The sequence below is a fragment of the Cryptotermes secundus genome, unplaced genomic scaffold, assembly GCF_002891405.2.
Source record: "Cryptotermes secundus unplaced genomic scaffold, Csec_1.0 scaffold333, whole genome shotgun sequence".
Classification (NCBI taxonomy): Eukaryota; Metazoa; Arthropoda; class Insecta; order Blattodea; family Kalotermitidae; genus Cryptotermes; species Cryptotermes secundus.
In genome coordinates, this window is record NW_019742965.1 from 812,214 (window position 1) to 837,205 (window position 24,992).

Below are 24,992 nucleotides of genomic sequence, written 5' to 3' on the forward strand. Positions count from 1 at the left end.
TTCAATGAATATGAAATGGAATGAAAACTGGCAGAAGAAACTGAAGAACTTCGAGAAAACCCACTCTAGTTCCACTCTGTCCACCACAAATCCCACATGACCCAAACTGGAATCGAATACTGGCCGCCGTAGTGGGAACCCGACTATTAGCCACCTCAGCTAATATATATAACAAAGCGCATACACCACGATCGGAAATATTGTAGAGCGGAGACCCGTTACTGCGTAACGACCTCGAAACAACATCCGCTGCTAGGTAACAGATTCTTAATAAGTATACACACCTGTTGCCGAGTAATGTCTTTGCAAACAAACACGTTTCCACAGAAACGGTTGGAGTACAACACACGGTCCTTTCTACGAGGTCCGTGCCAATGGGTTATCAATGGGACAAGTTTAGAAGTAAGTTGTCAGTTGTAAGGAAGAAAACTTGGTCGGTGCAGTTAAGATCCGTTGCCGGGAAACGACTTGTGAAAGCAGACTTAAGACTTAGCATGTACTCTAGTGATTTGTAAAGTGTGGAAACTGGCGATAGTCTTGGGGCAATAAATCCGATCTCCAATGCAAAACCCCGTCAACAGCGACTCTTACACGTGACAGTATCTATGGCTGTTGCATACGTATGAAATAAACAGGAGCCATTTAGCTCGTATACGAATGAATTTTTGATATATCGTATGAACTTCACAGAGCTGTTAATTCAAGCAGTCGCGACACTGGAGTCGTAATACGTACATATAAAATGACCAACTGGGTACGTGGACTATATNAACAAATACACCACGATCGGAAATATTGTAGAGCGGAGACCCGTTACTGCGTAACGACCTCGAAACAACATCCGCTGCTAGGTAACAGATTCTTAATAAGTATACACACCTGTTGCCGAGTAATGTCTTTGCAAACAAACACGTTTCCACAGAAACGGTTGGAGTACAATACACGGTCCTTTCTACGAGGTCCGTGCCAATGGGTTATCAATGGGACAAGTTTAGAAGTAAGTTGTCAGTTGTAAGGAAGAAAACTTGGTCGGTGCAGTTAAGATCCGTTGCCGGGAAACGACTTGTGAAAGCAGACTTAAGACTTAGCGTGTACTCTAGTGATTTGTAAAGTGTGGAAACTGGCGATAGTCTTGGGGCAATAAATCCGATCTCCAATGCAAAACCCCGTCAACAGCGACTCTTACACGTGACAGTATCTATGGCTGTTGCATACGTATGAAATAAACAGGAGCCATTTAGCTCGTATACGAATGAATTTTTGATATATCGTATGAACTTCACAGAGCTGTTAATTCAAGCAGTCGCGACACTGGAGTCGTAATACGTACATATAAAATGACCAACTGGGTACGTGGACTATATAAAATCTGCAGACGCTTTGGTAAACATTAAAAAAACACGAGTAATTCAATGGTTTCGGAAATGTGTAAGAAATTACGTTTTGCTTTCAGCTTTCAGCGCTGAGACACTATACTACTGAACTGGCCTGAAGACAAAGCTCCTGTGTGCCCGAGAAAAGAATCTTCCAGATATTTCTAAACTTCACTTCACACGTCCCAATATCATCTCAGAATATAAACAGTGTATGAAAAGAGAATATGGTTTTATCGTAGTAAACCACAATCCAGGCCTACTTTAGAATGGTAGCCTATGTTGCTAATGTATTACAGCACTGCCTCGTGTACGTTAACGTTAAAAAACCGTTGCTATGGTAACCCCCACAAACATACATACATAGGCACAAGATATTTTGTAACAAGGTATTATTATTATTTATTTTCTAGTGGGGTGGGACCAAGTCCCTTGTACCGCGGCCACTTCTGGCCTATTGTACCAGCCCCAGATGACAGGTGAGGGTGATTGTGGAGCAATTGGTGGAATGAAGATTGGCAGGGGAAACCGAAGTACTCGGAGAAAACTTTGCCCAGCGTCACTTTGTCCACCACAAATCCCACTTGACCAGACCCGGGATCGAACCCGGACCGCCGCGATGGGAAGCCGGCGACTAACCGCTTGAGCTATGGCGCGGCCACTTGTAACAAGGTAAATAAGCTGGTGACATAACTGAAACAAACCTGGCATATCGCCCTTCATTTATAGTTCTATTCAAAGTCCAGGTTTGCTGAATTGAGGTTTTGAGGTTCACTCTTGTTCAGATGAAAACGGAATATTTGTTATGACTTACCTGTGCGGGATTGGAACCAATGTGGTGGTTACTATTAATCTTCTGCCCCGTATCAATTTTCGGCTTTTCGTCACCTAACGTCAAGGAGTTCACGTTCTTAATGTTATTCTTGCTCGCATGCTTCGTCAAACTCTGTAACAAACAAAAGTTAACAGTCAGCTTTTCACACAGCATAAACAACTGTCAAACACTACATCCAACTGTAAATTCTGATCCCGAAGTTTATAGCAAGTGTCACGTAACTTCGAACAAGGCCAAGAGTAACCTTGAATGCACAGAAGAAAAATTTCAGACAAGGGGATGGGTTNCTGTACCTCACAAGCATAGGAGACACTGTACGTTATGTTTCGGACACAGGTATGCTTCATTACAAGGAGCGACAGCACAGGCTAAGAGACCGTCTGGAGCGGCACATTTTACAACCTCATTTTTTGACTCTGGCTAAATGAGAATAATTTATGCTGCTCCTGTGTTCATATCGCGACAATTATGCAATGATGTAAGCAAAACTGTTTCGAGACTTGCAAACACCAAACGCCGTTTTAAGTCTGCGAATTTTGTTTGTTAACTGTGACGAAGTTTCCTGAAAATGCCCATTGGGTTCACGTGAAATTGTGTTTACGGATTCAGGTTTGCTGTTTCTCTCACTACGATGATTCAAAATAACGATCAGAGGTGGGGGTGGAAATGAATTAGTGGCGGTTCCTCCTTTTTCCCTTCACACCACGATACCCTACGCCGAAACCTCAACCAATTAACTTCCACATACATGCTTCTTTCTTCATTCCTTGGCACTACAGCCCCAGTGGGCCTAGGCCTACCTCCACGAACTTCTCCGTTCCACATACATGTAATCCCCTTAAAATACATATATTAAATATTCAGAGGCTTTGGGGGGAAGTAACAATATTACAATAAATAATATTTCTAACGCAAACTGATTGTGTTTAACCGTGTTAATATAATGCCACAACTTCAAAGTAACAAGAAAAATATAATGGCCGGGTTTGCCACTTAAAGAAGTCTGCTCAGGAATGACGCCCCATCGATAACAATGAATCCACGGGTGAAAAAGTTCGACTTACGGGTAGTTTAGATGATTTCCCGAAACGCAACTACAGATCGAATCGCAGATGGCCTACCAACACAAGTCACAGGCATACCGAAACAGTTCGACGAGTTACATTCTTAACGCCAAAGGTTTAGTAAAGTTGACGATCACTGTACTTTGGTAGACAAGTACCAACGTTCCAGAAAGAAACCAGCACGAAGCAAGTGGCAAGCAAAGATTGTCTGCTACCTGCTACACGCTAGTTTCTTGCCTGGCTTATTCTACCTTGAATACGGAGGCGGCATGCTTCCCCGAAACGTCGGCTGACTTTCAACAGACTATACGGCGTTATATCCCAAAAGACACAACTATCCAAAAAGTTATTAATGACCATTTCTGTTTCGCTACTTGGCAATATCATGCGATCACTATGAAGTGCCAAAGGTCAACGGAAACAGACGCAATAAAACGATTCGCCATAATGAATGAGGAATTCCGGAACAGACTACGGGCACTCTCAGTAACTTCGTTTTTTACCAACGGAAATATACAAGATATGGAGTCAGCAATTTCAATAGAAACAGTGTGTTAGATAACTATGATTTTGGGCTCCTATGGTCAATTCAGGAACTGCTTACATTCCCCTAGTCTCTCTGTCGGTGTCTTCTTGAACTAAATACTCTGATAACTTAAACAAAAACTTTAATAATTGCCTACTGTTTCAGTTAATACTGATATAAACTGTTCTAGTACTGTTAAGTTTGTTCAAAATATATTCTTGCAATTACGTACGTAACTGTTATAAACTTGTATAGTGTAAAGTAACCCGTCGACTTCTTCGAGTTAACTGGTTCTAAAAAAGAAACATGTCTGTAATTCACCTGCCCTAACCCACTCCCCTCAGCTGTCTACATTTAGCTACTCCATAAATTCTCCGCTATAACACATCAAAGTGAAATTTATCATACAATAATCAATAAAATGTCCTTTAAAACCCTTTCGTTTACGGCGTGATGAATTTATAGAAGTTTGTAGATACCTTGAAAACCGACTCAAATAAAATAAAGCATTACAACAGTCGACAGGTGCGCTCCAATGGAGAACAAAGATTTTAAAAATGCTACCTTGCACACGTCGTTGGTTTAGATGTTCATTTATTGCACATATAATATAATGTTGCTATCGTACCGCACTATGGGTACACTGCACATAGCCTCAAATCTGACTTGTATTTCATTACAAACTCCTAATAACGCTCATTGGGAGCAGTGATAGCGTAGTCCGTTGGGTCAAGAATATTCACTTCTACACGCCGTCCAGACCTGCTCTTGGGGCCCACCCAACCTCCTCTCCAATGGGTACCCCGGGCTCTTTCCCGGGGGTAAAGCGGCCAGGGCGTGAAGCTCACCACTCACCTCCAACTAGCGCAGAGGTCAAGAAAATATGGATCTATACATCCACTCCCCCATATGTCTTCATGGCGTAGTGCTTAACTAAGCACAGGGACAACTTTACCTTTTTTTAATAACGCCCATTGTTTCAAGTACAAGTTATAGAAAGATATTAATGACGTCCACGTTTCATGTCACATATAATTTTTGTTAAGATGAGACGTATTTTGGAAATCGGAAGTTGTTTCGGCTATATGAAAACTAACTAGGTAACTCTGTGGAGCTCAGTCGTTGACAAGCCAGCAATTGCTCACCTACTCAAGAAATCTCGAGCAGTTTACGAAATCAGAAGCTTCACAACGGTCCACCACCGATCCCTAACTTGAAACAAATGAATTCAGTACAAACAATCCAATTCTATTTCTTTAAAATCCATTTTAATAGTATCGTCCTGTCTACGTTTAGGTCTTCCTAGTAGTCGCCTGCCTTCGAGTTACGTTGCCAAAACTTTACATGCATTTCTCCTTTTTTACTACAACCTCATGAAAATCGAAGACCCAAAAGAAGTTGGCCATCAAATCTAACGAACTGAGGAAAACATCACTGGATGTTTATTCCGCACACGCCAGAAGAGTGTACAATAAATAGTTACTAAATTGTACACCAGTTAGCACATTGACTTACAGATTGTACAATCTGATTGTCAATAAAGGAGAGAGAAAAAATTCTCCTTTTCCCATGCGTGAGAATTTCCTGCCATTTCAGCCTCATGATTATTCTAATAATGTTTTGTGAGGAGTACAATTTATGAAGCACCTTACTGTGCAGATTTCCGAGGCCTCCTGTTACTCCCCCCCCCTCTTTTAAACACATTAATGAACCTTTGGGCTCCATAACATTTTCGGAAATTCTTGAGCAGCTGAGTGACTATTCGCTTGTCAAGAATGACTCGACTCCATGAGTTAATTAGTAACTTATGCAATTTTGGTTTGTTAGTGTCGTCCTCAAATATTTTTAACTTTGCCACATTCTCAAAGGATCTATGTCTTTATGTTATGATTTTGTTCTGCATTCTGGCAACGACACATCAACGTATTCTTGGTTTTCCTTACGTTTACTTCAAGATCAACCTCCATACCAGCGTCTACTACCGATTTTGTTTTCATTTATAGTATTTGTTTTCCTTCAGTACAATGACAATTTTTTTCCTTGGCACTACAGCCCTAGTGGGCCTAGGCCTACCTCCATGAACTTCTCCGTTCACTTCGGTTTTTCTAGATCTTACACATTCGGTAGGACTCCTTGGACGGGTGATCAGCTGGTCGCAAGGCCTCTACCTGTACACAAACACAGAAAAACGGACACACACAAACTAAACATCCATGCCCTGAGTGGGATTCGAACCCACGATCCTGGTTCCCAAGCGAGCGAAGACAATACATGCCTTAGACCGCTCGGCTACCGTGACCGGTTACAATGACATCATTAGCACAGACAAAAAGCTCATGTGTCCCACTGAACGTCAATTCGTCCTGGTTTTCTTGAACCTTCCTAATGGCGTACTCTAGAGAAACGTTTCTCAACCGCTGGGCCGCGGACCGGTACCAGGCTCTCATCTTATAAAAAAAAATTTTACTTGGGCGCGGTCAGACAAAGGTTGAGAACCACTACTCCAGAGCAATGTTCGTAGGTCAATATCTCACGGCCCAACTGCACTACAAATAAAAGACCTCTTTCCAAATTAACTTCAGTTAGCACAATGTAGTGTCCGGCAGCAGAACCGAACATACAACATCGACAATACCGTAGATGGCCAGTAAACAAGATCCTGAGCCAACTGGATTCACCTCCCACTGCCACAATGCAATTCCCTTCCTCTATCCTCATGTTACCCCCATTTAAAGTCCTTCCACGTGGTCGCTTTCCAAGAGATTTCCACCCACAAAACTGCATTGATTTCTTATCTCCGCATCAGACCTACATGACCGGCGCGTCGCAACCTCCTTGCCTTCCATAACAGGCCTCCTGCGTGACACGTACGTATCATAAACTACCTCATTATGCAAGGTCAAATAGGAAGCTGCTTCCAGGTGTGGAGGGTAGTTGCGACTACACTGAATAAAGTAATCGGGGACAGACGATAAGATGTGGTACTCCAGCCTGGGAACTGGGTATTAAATTAATAAACTTTCATAATAATACAACTCTAAGTTATGACACTTTTAACCAAGTTTGTGAACTGGAAAGATTCTTAAGCCCACGAGAAAATAATGTCATTTCAAAAAGCAGGAGACCTTAAACAAAGAAGTATATATAAATTATGCTGGGTAATATTTGAGGTTTTCACGGCAGTGACTATGAAGAATGCCGTCTTCTGGGATGGGACGCCGTGTAAATATTCTGTTAACAGACGTTTCGGAGGAACGTATCGTCTCCATCTTCAGGGTATAAGAAACACGCGAGCGATGAACCAGCGTGAGCAGGTGGCAGCCTGGCTTCGCATGACACCTGCAATTCCATACTGTTGAAGGGGTTACAGGCATTTACTTATTTACCGTATTGTCCCGGCATTTGCCCGAAGGGAGTAAGAAACACCATGAAAAACTTCAGTCAGAATTGAGACATGAACCCGAGGTCTCCTGAATACGAAGAAGTGCAGCCCCGATGGACCGAGGCTTTCGGTGTTACGGGCATTTTTGAACTGTAACAACATCGCATATAATTGAACATGGAAGAAGTGAACTCCGACAGGTTCTCCAACATGCAATGCATTTAGAGCAGTCAAAGAGACTGCTAGACTGTAGAACTTTGATCAAACAACTATCGACTTTTGGTTTCAGTTGTGTGCTTTCGTAGTCTTCAAAGGTTTCAACTGTCATATATATATAGACTACGAACATAGACTGAATACACTTGTGTTACTAAGCATTCTACGTAGGTGCCGTGTATTTAAGGCTCTGAAGGGCTATATCTTGCAGGTTTCAATACACCCACCACTCGTGCTGCCAGTAAATCTGCAACATGCGACCATACAAATTTAAAGCGACAAATCAGAGAGAGACGGCAGTTATCGTCAACATACCAAAATAATTCAAGCAGCAGTGAACAGGAAATAAAGCAGGCGTGAGAGTACGGTGTATTTCAGGGAAGCTGATGTTGAGCACGGAAAGCAGATATAACTGAGGATCGTGTTTAGGAATTAGCATCATTCCATATTAAATCAACACAGATGTTGACATGACCACATTTGATTTTAATGAAATGTTGTCAAGTCTATACAGTCTCATGACTAACGATAAAGATGTTATTCCTTCCCACGTCGATTAATTTCAAAGTTTCTTCTTTTTTTTTTTTAATTGCTAGTGGGGTGGGACTAAGTCCCTTGTACTGCGGCCACTTCTGGCCTATTGTACCAGCCCCAGATGATAGGTGAGGGTGATTGTGGAGCAACTGGTGGAATAAAGATTGGCAGGGGAAACCGAAGTACTCGGAGAAAACCTGCCCCACCGCCACTTTGTCCACCACAAATCCCACTTGACCACACCCCGGGATAGAACCCGGGCCGCCGCGGTAGGAAGCCAGCGACTAACCGCTTCAGCTATGGCGCGGCCAATTTCAAAGTTACTGCATTCTGAAAATTTAAATATTTCATTAACATTTCCCAGCACGCTTAAATTCAGTGAAATGATTAAAACTCTGGTCTTAATTTACTCGTACATAGACAGCTTGTACCAACTGAAAACTCGTAATCGGGGATTTCATTTAGCATACCACTCGAATAATATTTTGGGCACATTAACTTTCTAACTTTCACATTTTCCTTTATAAAAAAAATAGCCAAATTTCTTACCTTACAACAGAGCGTTCGTCAGATTTCTTACGTTTTGGACGTATAATTTACGTGCATTTCTGGGGCAAGATTTAAGAACTTATTTTTGCCACACTAAACTTGGAACGCCGTGCAAATTTTGGCTCAGAATGAAAAGCCCCTGTCCCACATCCAATATTCATAGGCCACAAACTCAAAAAACTAAAACTGTAACTCTGAAATAAAACTGCCCAGGTTAATTCTATCTTTATTCCACAGCTATGTAAGTCATGGAGTCACGATAGCTCAGTCGGTACAGCGACGGGCTACGAGCTGGACGGCAGGGGTTCGATTATTGGCAGAAGCAAGATTTCTCTTCTCCACGTCGTCCAGGCCTGCCATGGGACCCACACAGCCTCCTATCCAATAGGTACCGGGGGCTCATTTTGGGGGGTTAAGGGGCCAAGGCGTGAAGCTGACCACACATCCACCCAGTGCCGAAATCAAGAATGGTCGAGCTTACGTCCACTCTCCCATGTCCTCATGGCACAGGGACAACTTTACCTTTCTTAAGCAAAAGTCACTGCTATGAGTAGCTGGAACTTCTACAGCCTTCATGCTACATTACTTTATAATGTGTTAGTATTACAAAGGCATTCAAGTGTCATTCAACACCCAGCAGCATAAGAAATTATATTTTCGTGGTTATTTTACTTATTAACCATGACCAATACAAACATGACACATCCACAGACATACCACTCTTCAAACAATGACATGCAAGTTCTCAAAATTTCAGGCATTAATATGTAAATTTATAATTGTAACCTTTATATTACATGTCTAAAAAGTCCGGACCCCATGATTACTTTCTACGTAAAAAGGCTGGAGGCTCAATGTGTTAATAACACAAACAGAAGACCACTTAGCGACTCATCGAGACGTACTGGTGGCAACAATGGTGTACCAGAATTCTCAGAGTTGAAAATTTACAACTGATGTGTAGTTCACTAACAGGCTGGCAGCCGGTGTAATTAACATCAGTGCCTCCAATTTCACTTCGATCGCGCACACAGGCCCATAGGACTGCGTATTACTTTCTGGGCAATAAAAGTTTGAAAAACATTCGCCCTTTGTGTGGTGTATTTTAGGGTCAAGAAAGTTTCCATCTTAATAATTTATTGATTTTTTTAATATTTAACGACGCTACTTTATGTTCTAAATGTCATGATGCGCGGTTAACCCTTCTGTTTCGTAATGTTACAAGTCATTTTCGTTTAAAAACGTATTGGTAAATTTATCGCGCTGCATAGAGGATTACTAAAAAACAAGGAATACGAGTATATCAGCATTCAGGCGTATTCTTAAGCGAGCTGCGTAATCCCTTCGTTCCACTCGACCCTACAGATACATACGCTCGGTCAATATAGCTCAGCAGAGAATTCTGACAGGTCTAACTTGCTGTGAAGACATTTACTACTTTTCGTAGAAGGAACACTGAACTTTAAACAAAATTCTGACAAGTAGTATCTGCCGCGTGTCGGGTTTTACAAATACTTTTCTTTACATGACTAAACGAGACTTAGCAGTTTTGTCTCTTGGTACGGAAATCCGTCGGACTACTCTGCAAACCCATGGCGCTGCATGCGAATTCTTCGCACATAGTAAAAGAATCTTACAAAACAGCTAACCAATCGCAGATCAAAATTTCGTTTTTTTTTTTGTTAGTGGCCCATGTTAGGTGTGTCCCTTGTAACCACAGCATGGCGTGCCCTCAGGTTGCGGATGGAGAAGACGGCCTCCACACGTGGAGGGTAGCTGCGAATTTACTGAATTAGTCGCGGAGAGCCGACTAGGGGTGATCCTCCAGCTTGGAGGTTTTGGCGTGGGGCTAACAACTCCTAGCAGTAAAAAAATAAGTTTGTTATGAAATGTCACAAAGGTCCTCGGAATAGGACTCTTGTGAACGTGGTAATGAACCTTTAGGTTCCATAAATTGCTGGGAAGTTCTTGAATAGCTACATAACTGGAGACATATCAAGGGCTCAGCTCCATGAAGTTAGTGTACTCTACATATGATGTGACGTTAATTTACGGCGCCAGGCAACAAACAATCACATACTGGACCAAAATGAAAGTTCGGTTTTCACGATCTTAAGATTATGACGTAAGTATCTCTATTCCCAACCATGATTATTTAATAATATTCTAAATTCACATATGTTATTCTGCGGCTACTTCAAGACATCGATTTTTAAACTAAAAATCCAGCATTTAGGTACATCTCTCAGTGTGAAACTTAAATTTTTGGATTATGAAGAACTGTTTCTGTTCGAGCAGGTTGTAAGAAGTTCTACTGTTGACTCTGTCTGTTGCGGCCATTGTTTACAGAGCCATTACCTAGCAACGGCTGTTGTACAGCTGCTTATTTTGCGGTCATTGCCTAGCAACGGGTCTACACGCCACAATATATGTGTATATACATTATATATATATAAAATAAATGTATGCATGTAATACAGTGATTTGTGGAAATTTTTGGATTTCGAAAGCTGCCTAAAGATTTGGGTGTTTTGGCCTATACGGGTACCCATTTGTTTTGCAGTGGCTGGATGCAAACTTCCAGACCTCTTAACCTGAATGGGAACCACATGCGATTTCTCGGGTATAACTGCCTGTAAGTCAAGCTATGTGAGAATAATAATCACTTAGTTATACTGTTTAACATTTATGCTACCTTCTGTGGCGTAATGGTTCTGAATTTGGAAATTACACAACGAAGGCATACAAGCCAACTAAGAAATGAAGCATTCCGCGTCAAATCTTGGAAATATACAATTGTGTACTGTACATACTCCGCACTATAGATTATGCAGAAACTGCTTTAGCCCGAAAAAGTGTTCACTTAGAACAATATAGGGCCTCCCTTGCTGGACAGGTCAAAGGGTAGGCATCAGACGAAGAGAGACACCAAAAACCAAAAACTGATGCCGGAAGCAACGTCATCAGTAGCGACTTGAAGCACAGAGCAAATGATGCTCGAGATGGTTCAAGTTCGTATAGCAACAGGCGTGACCAGAGTGGTTTGAACGGCTGTTGTACTGCGATGTGGAAAGCAAATGGAAAAACTACCACATTATCACTTTTCCTGGATAGTCTCTTTCCATAAATTCTACATATCTGTATTAATTTATGGTTTATTTAACGACTTTCCCCATCACATACTGTATATCGTCGAATGACACATGATTAGTGAACAGTTAATTTAAAGCATATGGAAGGAACCGGTCCTGGTCTGAATTGAAGTGATATCCTGGTATTTGCTTGGAGGCACTGAGGAAAAACAAGAAAAACATAAGTGAGAATCCGGTTTCTGGGGGCGAGAATTGAGCCCGCGACTTCCCGAATTNACCGCTAGCAATAAAAAAAACACGTAAATTTATCAATGGTCAATTATTAAATTAATTTCGTTCCTGTGATGTTGGAGTTTAGACGTTTCCTTCGATTCAGCCGGTTCTCTCTATTACACCTTCACCTACTCTACCTACATTCAATTTCTAAGCAATCCGCTTACAGACGCCCAATTACCTTAATTAACCCACCGATCCGCAATTTATCTCTGGAGTGTAGGGTTAAGGTGCAAAAGGATCGGTCATAGAATGCTTCCTCGTGTTCACTACGTTAGGTCATCCGGTGCGTACACTGGAAAACCTCCTTCACACTGGGCGAAGAGTGTGATAAAGATGTTCCGAAATTATGAACGCCACTTATCGTAACTACGAGTAATAATGTCTTAATTACACAGACATTATACTACCTTATCATTTTCCTTGTAATTTCTGTACAAGGCCGAGATAAAAATCAAATTTAAAATCACTGTGGATACGCGGGAAAAGTAGATGATTAGAAATTCATACAAAATTTTAATGCGAAAAACCTCGAGGAACACACAGCTTCGTAGATCAAACTGATAATCCTGGGGTACAACCGCGAGATGCCGTGCACAAGATAATAACCTTCAATAAAATCGGGCACTTTCTTGACATAATTATCAACTTTCAAAGTCTGCAGTATGGACTCAGAGAATGCGTAAGAAGAGCGCTTTAGAACAATGCATTGCCTGGCGGCCAGTAATTTTATCACCTCCTATTCGGTACGCCTGGTGGATTTTCCCAAGGGGAGGCAAACAGAAAACTGCTTACAAGCTTACGTGTAAGCCGCTTAAAACTATATTTTACGACTCGCCCCCTGTATTCAGGAAAAAAATATTTGTCTAAATAACAATAATATTGGCATATTTCTCTATATTTTCAGTATCAATTTTATCCGGAAATCCTGGGGGAGACATGCGTGACCTCCCCCCCCCCCGACGTCCATGTTGTGTTTACTTTCACTCCACATATACCAAGAACATAGTACACTATACAAGGCCTTCGCGGTTAGGGATAGCTACGGGCTTCACCGAGGGATCGGAGTTCGAGTCCCGGTAGGCTCAAGAATCTTCTATTCACGTCGTTCAGACTAGCTCTGGGGTCCACCCAACCTCCTATCCAATGGGTACCGGGGGCTCTTTCCCCAGAGGTAAAACTATCGGGGCGTGTAGTTGATCACTCACCTCCAATGAGTGCTGAGGTCAAGAATATGTGGATCTATACATTCGCTCCCCCATACGCCTTCATGTCATAGTGCTTAATTAGTTAAGAACCTTTTTACACAAGGCCCTACGTGTTCTGGCAACGTACTAGTGAAACAAACGAACCAACACGAAACAAACCCAACCAACTTGTGTATCGGTAATTAAATTGTCCGCTGAAGTAGACAAAAGACTGCTACAAAGCTTCAGCACCTCCTCACCAGAGGACGTCCTTGTTGCGAATCCAGCTTCCATTGAATGCTGGTTCACATTGGTCTTGTCCGTCGTGCAGCGAACAGTGGGCTTCACGTCACAGCTGCCGTACGTGCAGCATCGCAACCCCTTCGCAGGTACTACAGTATTTTAAGAGGAGCTAGAGCGGGCAATTTCACAATTTTCTATTCTGCTGTAGAAAACGACAAATGCTGTCCGTTCTAGCATCGGGGTGTCTTAAATGGGGGGGAAGTGATGCTGCTTCGTACATTTCTGCTAACCGAATAAGATTTCCCATAATGAAGACATGGTTGCTTTAGAGAGTTATTAAGGATGTAAGTGACTCTTAATCCACCATTCAATTTTGCTTCCTAAATCAAACAAGAGTGAAACAGTGTACTCCAGTGCACATATTTTCCAACTGCGGTTTCTGCTATTTTGCATATTGTTCATGTACTGTTCCTTGTATTTCGACAAATATACGAGTACATTACATCAAACAGTCTGTAGAAAAATTAAGTTCAAATAGAATTCGTGTTGCACACACAGATAAAAGCAAAATCATTCGTTCAACAACTTATGGCGTAAGCCACAAATGCACATTTTTATCAAACGCCGTTATGTAGGTTTGACGATGAATCCACAGAAATTAATTGCAAATATGCAGTTTCAAAACTCATAACGCAAAGTTTGCATCATTTTACCAGATGTTTCGTACGAGCGTGAAATGTTGTTTCTTGCTCGGCGAGAAACACAGATTATACGTGTTTAATGCCTGGGAAAAAATTTAGTCCTAACAGTGATAAAGTGCATGAGGGATTCACAATCTTACGTTAAGTATTAAATTCTTTTGTCTTCGATTCCTTCTCCTTCTAAGTGGCTGTCCTTTTTTTTTTATTGCTAGTGGGGTGGGACTAAGTCCCTTGCACTGCTGCCACTTCTGGCCTATTGTACCAGCCCCAGATGATAGGTGAGGGTGATTGTGGAGCAATTGGTGGAATGAAGATTGGCAGGGGAAACCGAATTACTCTGAGAAAACCTGCCCCAGCGCCACTTTGTCTACCACAAATCCCACTTGACCAGAACAGGGATCGACCCCGGGCCGCCGCGGTGGGAAGCCAGCGACTAACTGCTTGAGCTATGGCGCGGCCCAAGTGGCTGCCTCCTAAGGTAACCTGGATGCACTAAAATGTCTGCGCCACATCTTGCCTCTTCCGCAGGGGACAAAGCCCGGTCGTAACTCACATGCTGTCAGTCATCCACCAACTGTAATTACAAATATATATATAACCTTGGAACTTAGAATGGGAGACGAAACTGCTCATGTTCGAGTCCAATGACGGACTTGGTGCACCTTGTGCCATTTATATTCTCAGAAACGGATTATTTAATAAACTATATTCCACCGTCACTTGGACACTTTCCTAACTGCCATCAGCAACATCAGCAACTTGGGAACTAGAGCAACCTCATGTGAGGTATTTCAGCTTTGCTATATGTTTGTATTCGCGGTGTTAAACCCTCCAGTTCTGCTACCAGAGCGTTAGTCAATTTTACAAATATTTACTTAGAAATGTGTTTATTTTTTACCCCCAACCTCCTACCTTGCAAAGTTCGCAACATTTCATGTATTAATTAATATATAGATAGGCCAAATCACTTAAGTATTTACCGCCCATTGTCTCAAATAGAATATACGCTTCGATTAGCGATACTACTGCACTGGCTTTGTTAACATGACGATGGAAGGTGGGTTAAAGACCTGAAAGGATGCGGCCGTGCCTATTCAAAGGTACTATCTCGGTACAGAGAGACTCGGGGGGGGAGGGGGGGGGGAAACAGACAGATCCTTGGGATAAACGGCAGCCAGGTAGAGATTTCAGGCCAGCGGCATCTGAATACAAGCTCGGAGCCTTACCGCTACACCATCCTACTAGGTGTGCAAAACGTAGTAACAGAATCGATCTAACCTATATAAGACATCGTTTGTCGCAAAAAGAAACATTTCGACACGGTACGATCGCATTTTATGCGAATATGGAATAGTACGATATTAATAAAGTATCGCTTCATGCGCAAAGTCTGTAATAATGAGAATTTATTCCTATGGGAAAGCGTGTCTTGAATAATGCGAAGTCTTCAGAAACGAATCTCTCGCATAAAATGCGACCGCTCTGTACATTTAATTCATGTCTCGTCACAAGAATGCAGAACTAAGTCATAAAATATGGATAGCTAACAATTTTTTTTCCAAATATTGGGGACGTCAGCTAAAATTCAAACATATTCGTAACGGACAAGTGTGGATACATTCGGGAAAGGCTTGCTCTTTTACCCTCCCGTTTACTAAAAACGTAAGAAGTTACGTGCGTATAACATTTGAACACTTGAGGCAACAAGGCTTGTATAAGATTTCAGTATTAACATTGATCTCGGAAAAAAAGTAAGGTGAGGGGCCAAGGGCGAAATTCAACTGGCAAGCGTCTGTGATAACCGCAATAAACCCTCTGATTAAAGGAGCGGGGGGCAATGACCAGAAGAACAACATCAAATATTTAAGAAATACCATGAATCATGGAGTTACTTTTATTTAGACCGCGCCATAGCTCAAGCGGTTAGTCGCTGGTTTTCCACCGCGGTGGCCCGGGTTCGATCCCGGATCTGGGATTTGTGGTGGACAAAGTGGCGCTGGGGCAGGTTTTCTCCGAGTACTTCGGTTTCCCCTGCCAATCTTCATTCCACCAATTGCTCCACAATCACCCTCACCTATCATCTGGGGCTGGTACAATAGGCCAGAAGTGGCCGCAGTACAAGGGAATTAGTCCCACCCCACTAGCAATAAAAAATAATACTTTCATTTAAACACGTCCGTAGGATTTCGTTTTACAATGGCAGTCAATTAATTTAAAACGTGGGTTATTAATATTACGTTTAATCAAAATCGGTTCATTCTCATTATATAAGGTCGGATGCAGTCGGCGAAATTGAACGGGGACTTCGTAACCGTTACGAAACAGCTGAAGTACATTCTTGAACGACTACTGTTTTGCTGGCTTATAATTTAACTCCACAGTAGGAGAAAGCAAATGTAATAGCGAGAAATCCTTTAAAAACAATTTCTGAAACGAAATACAAATTATCACCTTCACCTTTACAGATGACCCCCTACTGACTTCACAGCCCACATAAATTACACAGTATTCTACATTCAGAATCAAAATTACAAATTTAATCAAAGGAGGTTTGAGTAAACGTCAGAAAAGGCACACTTTTAGCAGGTATGTAACGTTCTACATTGTTACTTCAAAGGCATTTTATGATATCCTCACAAATATTCTGTTTTAAATGCAGAAACGGAAATTTCAGCAAATTAGTCAATTCTGCGTGTGTCGTTTCGAAACGAAAAACTTTAAACACAAGCCACGGTACAATCTTCCTTGAGCAGCCGACAATCAACGGTCAAGATATTACATAGCTTATGAAACTCCTATGTTCATAACCGTGATTACAGAAGTTCGCCATTAATGTGTCTGTTGAAACCGCGTTAGGAAATTCCTTACCATCCTCGTCTTTTAATCGGTGTTATTATCCCCATAAATTCCCACGCTGGATAATTACTCTTGTTCGCGACAACTTATTCAGCATATTCGCATTTATCCTGAATATCTAGGAAGCTGCGTCCTCCATTTAAAGTCCGTTGTGCCAACGGCCTCACTTAACCACGGTACAGCTTAATGTTCCATATAACAAATCTATTCGTGACTTTCCTGAGTTTCAAAGGCTAAGATGCATGGCACTTTAAAATAATATATTTATGTTGCAAATACTCCTGCATCTACAACTACTGAGGCAATCACATAAGTTGCAAACGAGGTAAGAACTCCATCTAATGGATTTCCCATGTGACCATGAACGAAAACTTTATAATAAGAATAACTGATTATGTCGACTCAGTCTTTAACAGAAATGAGTACCAGGAAAGTTCCTGGGGAGTAAAGGGAGGCCGGCATGTTAAGGCTGACAACCTTACCGCCATCTGTGAGCCGACTTTTTTTTTCCTTGGCACTACAGCCCCAGTGGACCTAGGCCTACCTCCATGAACTTCTCCGTTCACTTCGGTTTTTCTAGATCTTGGACATACGGTAGGACTCCTTGGGCGGGTGATCAGCTCGTCGCAAGGCCTGTACCTGTACACAAACATCCATGCCCTGAGGGAGATTCGAACCCACGATCCCGGCTTCCGAGGGAGCGAAGACAGTGCATGCTTTAGACCGCTCGGCTACCGTGACCGGCCTGTGAGCCGGCTATCCAAAGAAAATATGGGAGCCTCGAAGTCTCACAACACTATGGGCCTTCACGGCCTGTTAAACGGATAGCTTTACCTTTTTTTATATTATATTATTATTATTCCCAAATGGCCATACAATGATAAAATGGTGGCAAGAAAGCACTATCAAGAGTTTCAGTGACTTTCTTTCAAATAAAACGCTTTTATAAGTCATAAGAGCAGTAATCGTGTAAAGTAAGTAAAAAAGGTGAAGGCATCCCTGTAACAGACTGTGGAGGCCCATAGGGTTGTGAGATGTTGAGGTTCCAAAATTATCTAGGCAACCAGCTTATAGATGGCAAGGTTGTCAGCCTTACGCGCCTGCCGTCCTTTACTCTCAAGAATATTCCTGGTACTCATTTTTGTTAGAGGATGAGTCGACCCCAGGGCCATAGTGCGGCTGGAAGGATTAGGCCAACTGAAAGAAATCCAATGACCTCATCGGGACTTAAACCCGCGACCTTCCGGCTTGTAGCACGGTGCCTCAATCAGTAATCATGTTCTTTCCCTAACTCAAATTTTTCTTCTCTCACGGATCAGGCCCTCTGGCACTTTTCAGCTTGAGAATTAATTATGAAAGTCTCGTCTGACTGGATTGCTTGGCTGGATGACGGGCCCATCGCAAAGGCCTCTTCCTATACATACAAAATGTTCCGAGCGGTCTAAACCTGTACGCGCCTTACACTACACGGCTACTGTGATCTCCCAACAGTTACATATTCAGTAATGCCGTCCTTATGTTTTGACGGCCTGCACCTAATGTGTAATTCAGACTTAGTGTATTGTAACTGTTCCAACGTTTCAGCGTAAAACGCAGTTATCTTTAGGACGAATCAGGCAGATGAATAAAATAACGTACTGGGTTATTATATGAACATATGTTTAAGACAACATATAAACATCTCACATAGAGAAGTATACATCGCGTACTAGCAACAAAATTCAGAATCTGGAATGAGATATCTTATGTTACAAATATTTCAGTATATACCAAAAAGATTTATATACTTTTTTAAACTTGAGATTTAAAAAAAATACTACAGTTGCCAAATAACTGTGTATATGTGCACCTGATAATGGTCTTAGGACGATACATGGGCTAAATGGAATATAACGAGTGTTCTGGATGTTGTATTTCGATGGTTGTTAAATCCCTTACCTGATTACAACTACAGCGGTATGTCGAAGAGTGAAGGTAAGTTATTGCTATTTAACAGATTCTGAAGAATATAAAGCGAACTTTAATGTCGTTATATAAGTGGGCTTAAGTGTCGACACTGAGTGTGGTCCCATACAGTTTAGCAAGAATGTTTCGGAAGAGGAAACCGAAGACAATAAGCGGCCACCACTGTTATTTGCAAGCGCGCCGGAGCACACGTGAAGACCTTGAAATTCTCCAAGATACTTTCTACACCGAACTTGTAGCATGAATTAGAACGATGACCTCAGATCTGATCATGTGCCATTGCCACAAATGCCCCCGGGTCTCATTCCTGATGTGCATCAAAGTAAGAAGCAGCAGCAGCGCAATGCCGGAGATAGCACTGGAAAACCAATCGCAACACCCAGTTCTCAGCAGCATCCAAGATGTTTTCAAACACCTGGACACAGCCATAATTTATACATATAAACTTTAGGGTTATGTTCAGCTAAGCATGCAGGTCGAATGGTGAAGACATGATACCGTGACAAATAGGTGCGTTGCTAGGCAACGACCGCGAAATAAGCAACTATACAAAAACTGCTGCTAAATAACAGCCATTGCTAGGTCCGTTAGCAACTAAACTGAATATTTAGACCAAAAGCCTTAAATAATAATAAGCATGTGGCTCGTGCATGGTAACAAGAAATATCGTTATTACAAAGCAAATCTGCTCAGGGTGTTAAGAAGATTTACGACAGGGAACAAGTTCCCTACACTGTTCTTATGACGTAGTTGGTGTTAGTGCAGTTCAGCGTTAATCCTGAATACGAATTATTGCCTTCTTCGTTCTGAATTAACGATAAACTGCTTTAATAAGGGTACGGAAGCTCAGATGCTTGTAAGGAGGCGGCTGGTCTAGACATAGGGCCTAAAAGCAGAGAAAATCAAGCAAGTCACAGTATTCCTGTCTCGTAACCTAAAATAAACTCATATAACAGATACTCCGAAACCGTGGCAATGTTCACATACCTGGGTACGACAGTAGCAAATCAACATTGCGATCACAAAGAAATGAATAACGGATTAAATTCTGGGACAGCTGCTGATAATCGACTCAAAATCATTTCTCTTCTCGTCTGCTACCTAAAAACTCGAATATTACAATGTATCGAATACAATTTTACCTGTTACTCTGTATATGTGTGAACCTGATCTGTAACATTACGAGAACGTGGAATTGAGGGCGTCTATGTATGTAGAGAGGGCACTAGGGAAAACATGTGGACCTAAATGGAAGAAAATAACTGCATGCTAGAAATACCTACGTATGAAAAGCTTCATAATTTGTACTATTGAAATAATATTACGATTATCACATCAAGGAGGATAAGATTGACGGAACACAGATATCAGAACATCATATAAAATGTTTCGGTAGGGAAGCCTGAAAGGAAGAGACCATTAGAAGACCTAGAGGTAGATGGGGGAAGATATTATACTGGATCCTAATTAAAGGTGGTTGGAGACTGTCGATTGAATTTATGTGGATCTGGATATGGAAAAGGAGCAGGCTCTTGTGAACATGCTACTGAACCTTCGGGTTCCATAAAATACTGGGAAGTTCTTGAGTGGCAGCACAAGAAGGGCTCAGCTCCGTGAGTAAGTAAGTATGCTGATGAAGTGTGCGGNTACTGAAAGTGTTAACTGTTAACTGCTAAATTATGACGTCTCGCAGTCACCGGTAAAGGTAACAAACAGTCCTTAGACTTAAGCACTAGGTCATGAAGTATGGGGGAGTGCCGGTAAAACTCCATGCATTCATAATCTCAATACTCAATCGATAAGAGTGGTTAGCTTCAGGCTCCGACCACCCTTGTAAAGGGTCTGTTGTACCAATACGGCCCCAGAGGCAGTCTAGACATACCGGCAAAGTCGTAGCTGCTGCTGGGAATAGAAACCCTCATTGTTCAGCCCGCAGACAGTCGCTTTACAGTGTGAGATATCCCAGGAATCTAACACTACAATAAAATGTGTTGAATTTAATTTAATCTGAATCCGTCAACATACATGAAAAGCAAAACAGTCTCAGCCTGAAGAGAAGAAGAGGAAACTCGCTCTTCCCATTACGACTGTATTAGCGTAACGAATACATGAAAGGGACAAGAAAGTGCCATTTATACTAAAGGGCCTATACAAACCTTCCCATACACTGTGGAACAATAGAGAATGGGGAGGGGGGGGAGAAAGCTGATGTTCGGCCAGAGGGGCGGAGAATAATAGGTTCGTTACGTCGTATTTTCTCGAGATCCAAAAAAAAAAGAAAACTCTGCCAACATGCCAGCTGACAAATCTCACTCGACGCAAAAATACAAGAGTTCGAATTATATAACTTCTCCAGCAAAAGCTTCTATAAGAAAAACAAACCAAAGACCATGTAATTACAGTTATACACAGAATACGTCATTAGTTCAGCCCCTTTGTGCACAGCCTATGAAGCGGTCGTATTATACTCGCTCCTGTTTTCTCTACAGACTTATTCACTGTGTCGAGTGACCACAGAACATGTAAAACAGATAATAACTCCAGCTCACGACAAAGAGTTGAATTTGACCCTTGGGTAAAAGATCCTCTACAATTTAACCACTGGATGGATAACATGTGTCATGAGAATAACCAAGCACTCGTTCATTCGCTCTCAATGCAACACACGTCCATGTGTTTTAAACAGCAATAGCCAACAGCATTTCCTTTTACAATCATGTACTACTTAACGTCTACTTAAGGCAAATTTATTTCTACGCGGAGCGCTATAAAAACGAATAGTCGAGCAGGCTGGAGTAGCGGTAATGCTCTAGACTAATGCTCGGGAAACTTGCCATTCTTCTATTAGTCGAGTCACAAGCTATCCTGATGGGTTTCTAGTTGTATTCCTCTGTCTCTGAAGGCGAATTCCAGGGATCCTTGAAATATACCATAACAATCTCAATTCTCTCGCCCGTTCAATCTTTACAACTACATTCAGCGGTATATAAACTCTGCAGTTGTAACAGCGTCTATAAATAACATAATTATCAACAAAAGGCACTGAGATATAAAAATTGTTAACAATCCTTCGTGTTCAGGTAGTTTGAGGCTCAAAACCTCATGCTCTCTCTCTCTCAGTTCATCCAAACCTTAAAATAGGTTACGCCTGTTTTCTTCCAAATCCTTTTCAATTCACCATTCAAAATTGCCCTACCATTCTACACTATACTAGCGAAGAGGTTGACAACCACGTCTATTGTCATATTCTCCCAAATGATCTCATCTGTTCGTGTTTTCAAACCAAAACTTTGTGCATATTTTTAATTTCCCACCTCTCATTATCCTCCATCTATTAGCCCAAATAATATTAGGTGAAAAGTACATTTACGTATGAAGTTCATCGTCACAGACTTTTCTAATGTCCTCAATTACTTCCTCCTCCTTGGGCGAAAAATTTTCCTCGCCGCTCAGATTTCAAAGTTCTTTCACCAGCGTGAAATAAGAGCATTCGTTAAATAGATCAAGAAATCGATCAGATACGCCTCTTTTCCTTAATGTTTTCAAACATTTGTAATGCTTGCTTCTGTTTCACATTAGCAACATTGTGAGCACGGTTGGCACGCGCGTTCTCCTGCCCCAGCATATTCACATCTCACCATCTCACCACTTGCACCAGCGATGTCTGTCCAAGGTTTTCTACGTTGTGTTCGACTCCTGGGTAATTTCAAACCCTTCCTTTTTAAAGCTGTACTGATAATATAGCAGTGAATGCAATATGACTGGAAATAATGAATTGGAAAGACGTAAAAGGGAGCGGTGTGGCGTATTTTAAGGTACTGCCACATGAAAATTAAGATAAACCTTGCTGTCGTTGTTGCTCTGAAGCCACGCCTGTGCCTCCGTCCATACTTCATATTTTCCAAGGGTTCACTTCGCATGACTGGCTCGTAAATGTCGGCAACAGTAAATCTTTGCAAGGATTATCGGCTCCTAACACAATGAATTTTCAACCAATCTCTTTTTATTACTTCCATTTATCTAACGGTCATTATTATTACCTATACCTTTAACCCTTCGAATACCTATGCCAGAATTCTTTTCGTATGTTCACTCTGAAGATCTGCACCAGAATACTCTACTATTTTTTTGCGCCCTTCTCTTTTGAAGAATTACACCAGTAACAAGCCAAGTGTCATGACGCTTCCAAAGTTTAGAGCGCTTTTGTTTGAAAAAGTTGACCCTCTAATCACAGTTATTGGCTGAATTTAACTTTGAGGTGGTCTTCAGTTTTTATAATGACCTATCAACTACTCGCGCTACCACTTGGGTATCAAGCCATGAATACCTCAATGCCCGTGCACATGGCCTGCCGTTGCTAGCTATGAAGTTATATCGTGCCATAGCTCAAGCGGTTAGTCGCTGGGTTCCCACCGCGGCGGCCCGTGTTCGATCCCGGGTCTGGTCAAGTGGGATTTGTGGTGGACAAAGTGGCGCTGGGGCGGGTTTTCTCCAAGTACTTCGGTTTCACCCGCCAATCTTCATTCCATCAAATTCTCCATCATCATAATCACCCAGGGCAGGCTACAATAGACAAATCAGTGGTCGCCGTGCCGAGTGGACCCAGTTGGACTTCACCCTCCACTAAGCGAATCTAAAAAAAAAAATTATGAAGTTATATTATAACTCCAGAACGCATGTTTTGAACACGTGCGATCAAAGAGTTTGCTGTTGTGGTACTATGTTAAATTTCCCAGGAAAAAATTCATTTCTGGTGCCTATCAAACGTTAATTACACCCTTCTCATATTATTTAACTCTGTAAACTGAATTAAGCCCTTGCGACGAGCTGAACACCCGCCCAAGGAGTCCTACCGAATGTGAAAGATCTAGAAAAACCGAAGTGAACGGAGTTCATGGAGGTAGGCCTAGGCCCACTGGGGCTGTGTTGCTAAGAAAAAAAAATGAATTAGGCAGCCGGTCACGGTAGCCGAGCGGTCTAAGGCATGTACTGTCTTCGCTCGCTTGAAAACCGGGATCGTGGGTTCGAATCCCACTCAGGGCATGGATGTTTACTTTGTGTGTGTGCGTTTCTCTGTGTTTGTGTACAGGTAGAGGCCTTGCGACGAGCTGATCACCCGCCCATGGAGTCCTACCGAATGTGTAAGATCTAGAAAAACCGAAGTGAATGGAGAAGATCATGGAGGTAGGCCTAGGCCCACTGGGGCTGTAGTGCCAGGAAAAAAAAACTGAATTAAGCAGCAATGGTCTTTGTCTCCTTCAACTTACCGACACATGTCAATTATATTTATTTTGATATTACTCCTTAGATTTGAACGATTACAACCTCAGCCAGCAAAACCGGTTGCCGGAACAAGATTCAAACCCATGACATTTCGAATTAGAAACGGGAATGATAAACCACTTGACCGCGTTGTTCAGGTTGTCTTTTGAAGACGACGACCTGGCTATGGGCTGACTCACATTTCACGTGCACTAGTGTCTTAAAAGATTACAGCGTAAAACAGGTGAAAATGTAACAGGATTAATTTCTTCTTTTGATGATTCAGCATCTACGTAAAACTTACCTGGATCTGTGGTACAGGATCTAACTATTAATACATTACACGTTTCAAGAGATTCTTCTCGCGTTTAATTTTATGAAATGTGAAATTATATATACAGTAAAACTTGGTTATAGCAACATCGGTTTCTGCGACACCTTGTCTATTGCGTCAAATATTCAATGGCACGAACTAATTCCTCATAAAGCAACTGGTTTTATACCTTGCTTAGTACGACATGCACAAATGCATAAACCTCGTATGTAACGTCATTTTCATTCCTGAAATTCTCTGACATCGTGGGAAAGTTCGATGTGTCTGCCCACCCTCACTTTCTCTACTTGCTGACGTGACTGTCCTGGAAGAATACGACCGCGAGCTGCAAGAGGAACGTGGGTTTCATGCGAAAACAAGGGTGTGGGGTGAGACTGCGTGAATAGTGCAAGAGGACGTGGCAGGTTGTTAACTGCATTACTTTCCTAGAATCTCGTCTAACAGGACCTCACATTGTCTACTTACCCTATAGTGTTCCTGCCTAAACCCAGAGAAGTGCAGTAGCGAAAACATGGCAATGAAAAGGAAAGTTTTAAGCATTGAAGAGAAAGTTAAAGTGATTCGTGAAATATTTTGTGTATTGTCAGTGAAAAGCGCTGT

The 24,992-nt window shown here is 41.9% G+C and overlaps 1 protein-coding gene across 4 annotated transcripts in view; it reads right to left on the reverse strand.

Annotated features, from left to right (window-relative positions):
* Positions 1–24,992, reverse strand: part of LOC111873464 (autism susceptibility gene 2 protein) — a 241,050-nt gene that overhangs the window by 160,446 nt on the left and 55,612 nt on the right. For all 4 annotated transcript variants that reach the window (XM_033755097.1, XM_023868206.2, XM_023868205.2 and 1 more), the window contains exon 2: positions 2,188–2,319. In XM_033755097.1, coding sequence (XP_033610988.1) covers positions 2,188–2,319 — 132 coding nt within the window. The remainder of the gene's footprint in view (positions 1–2,187; positions 2,320–24,992) is intronic.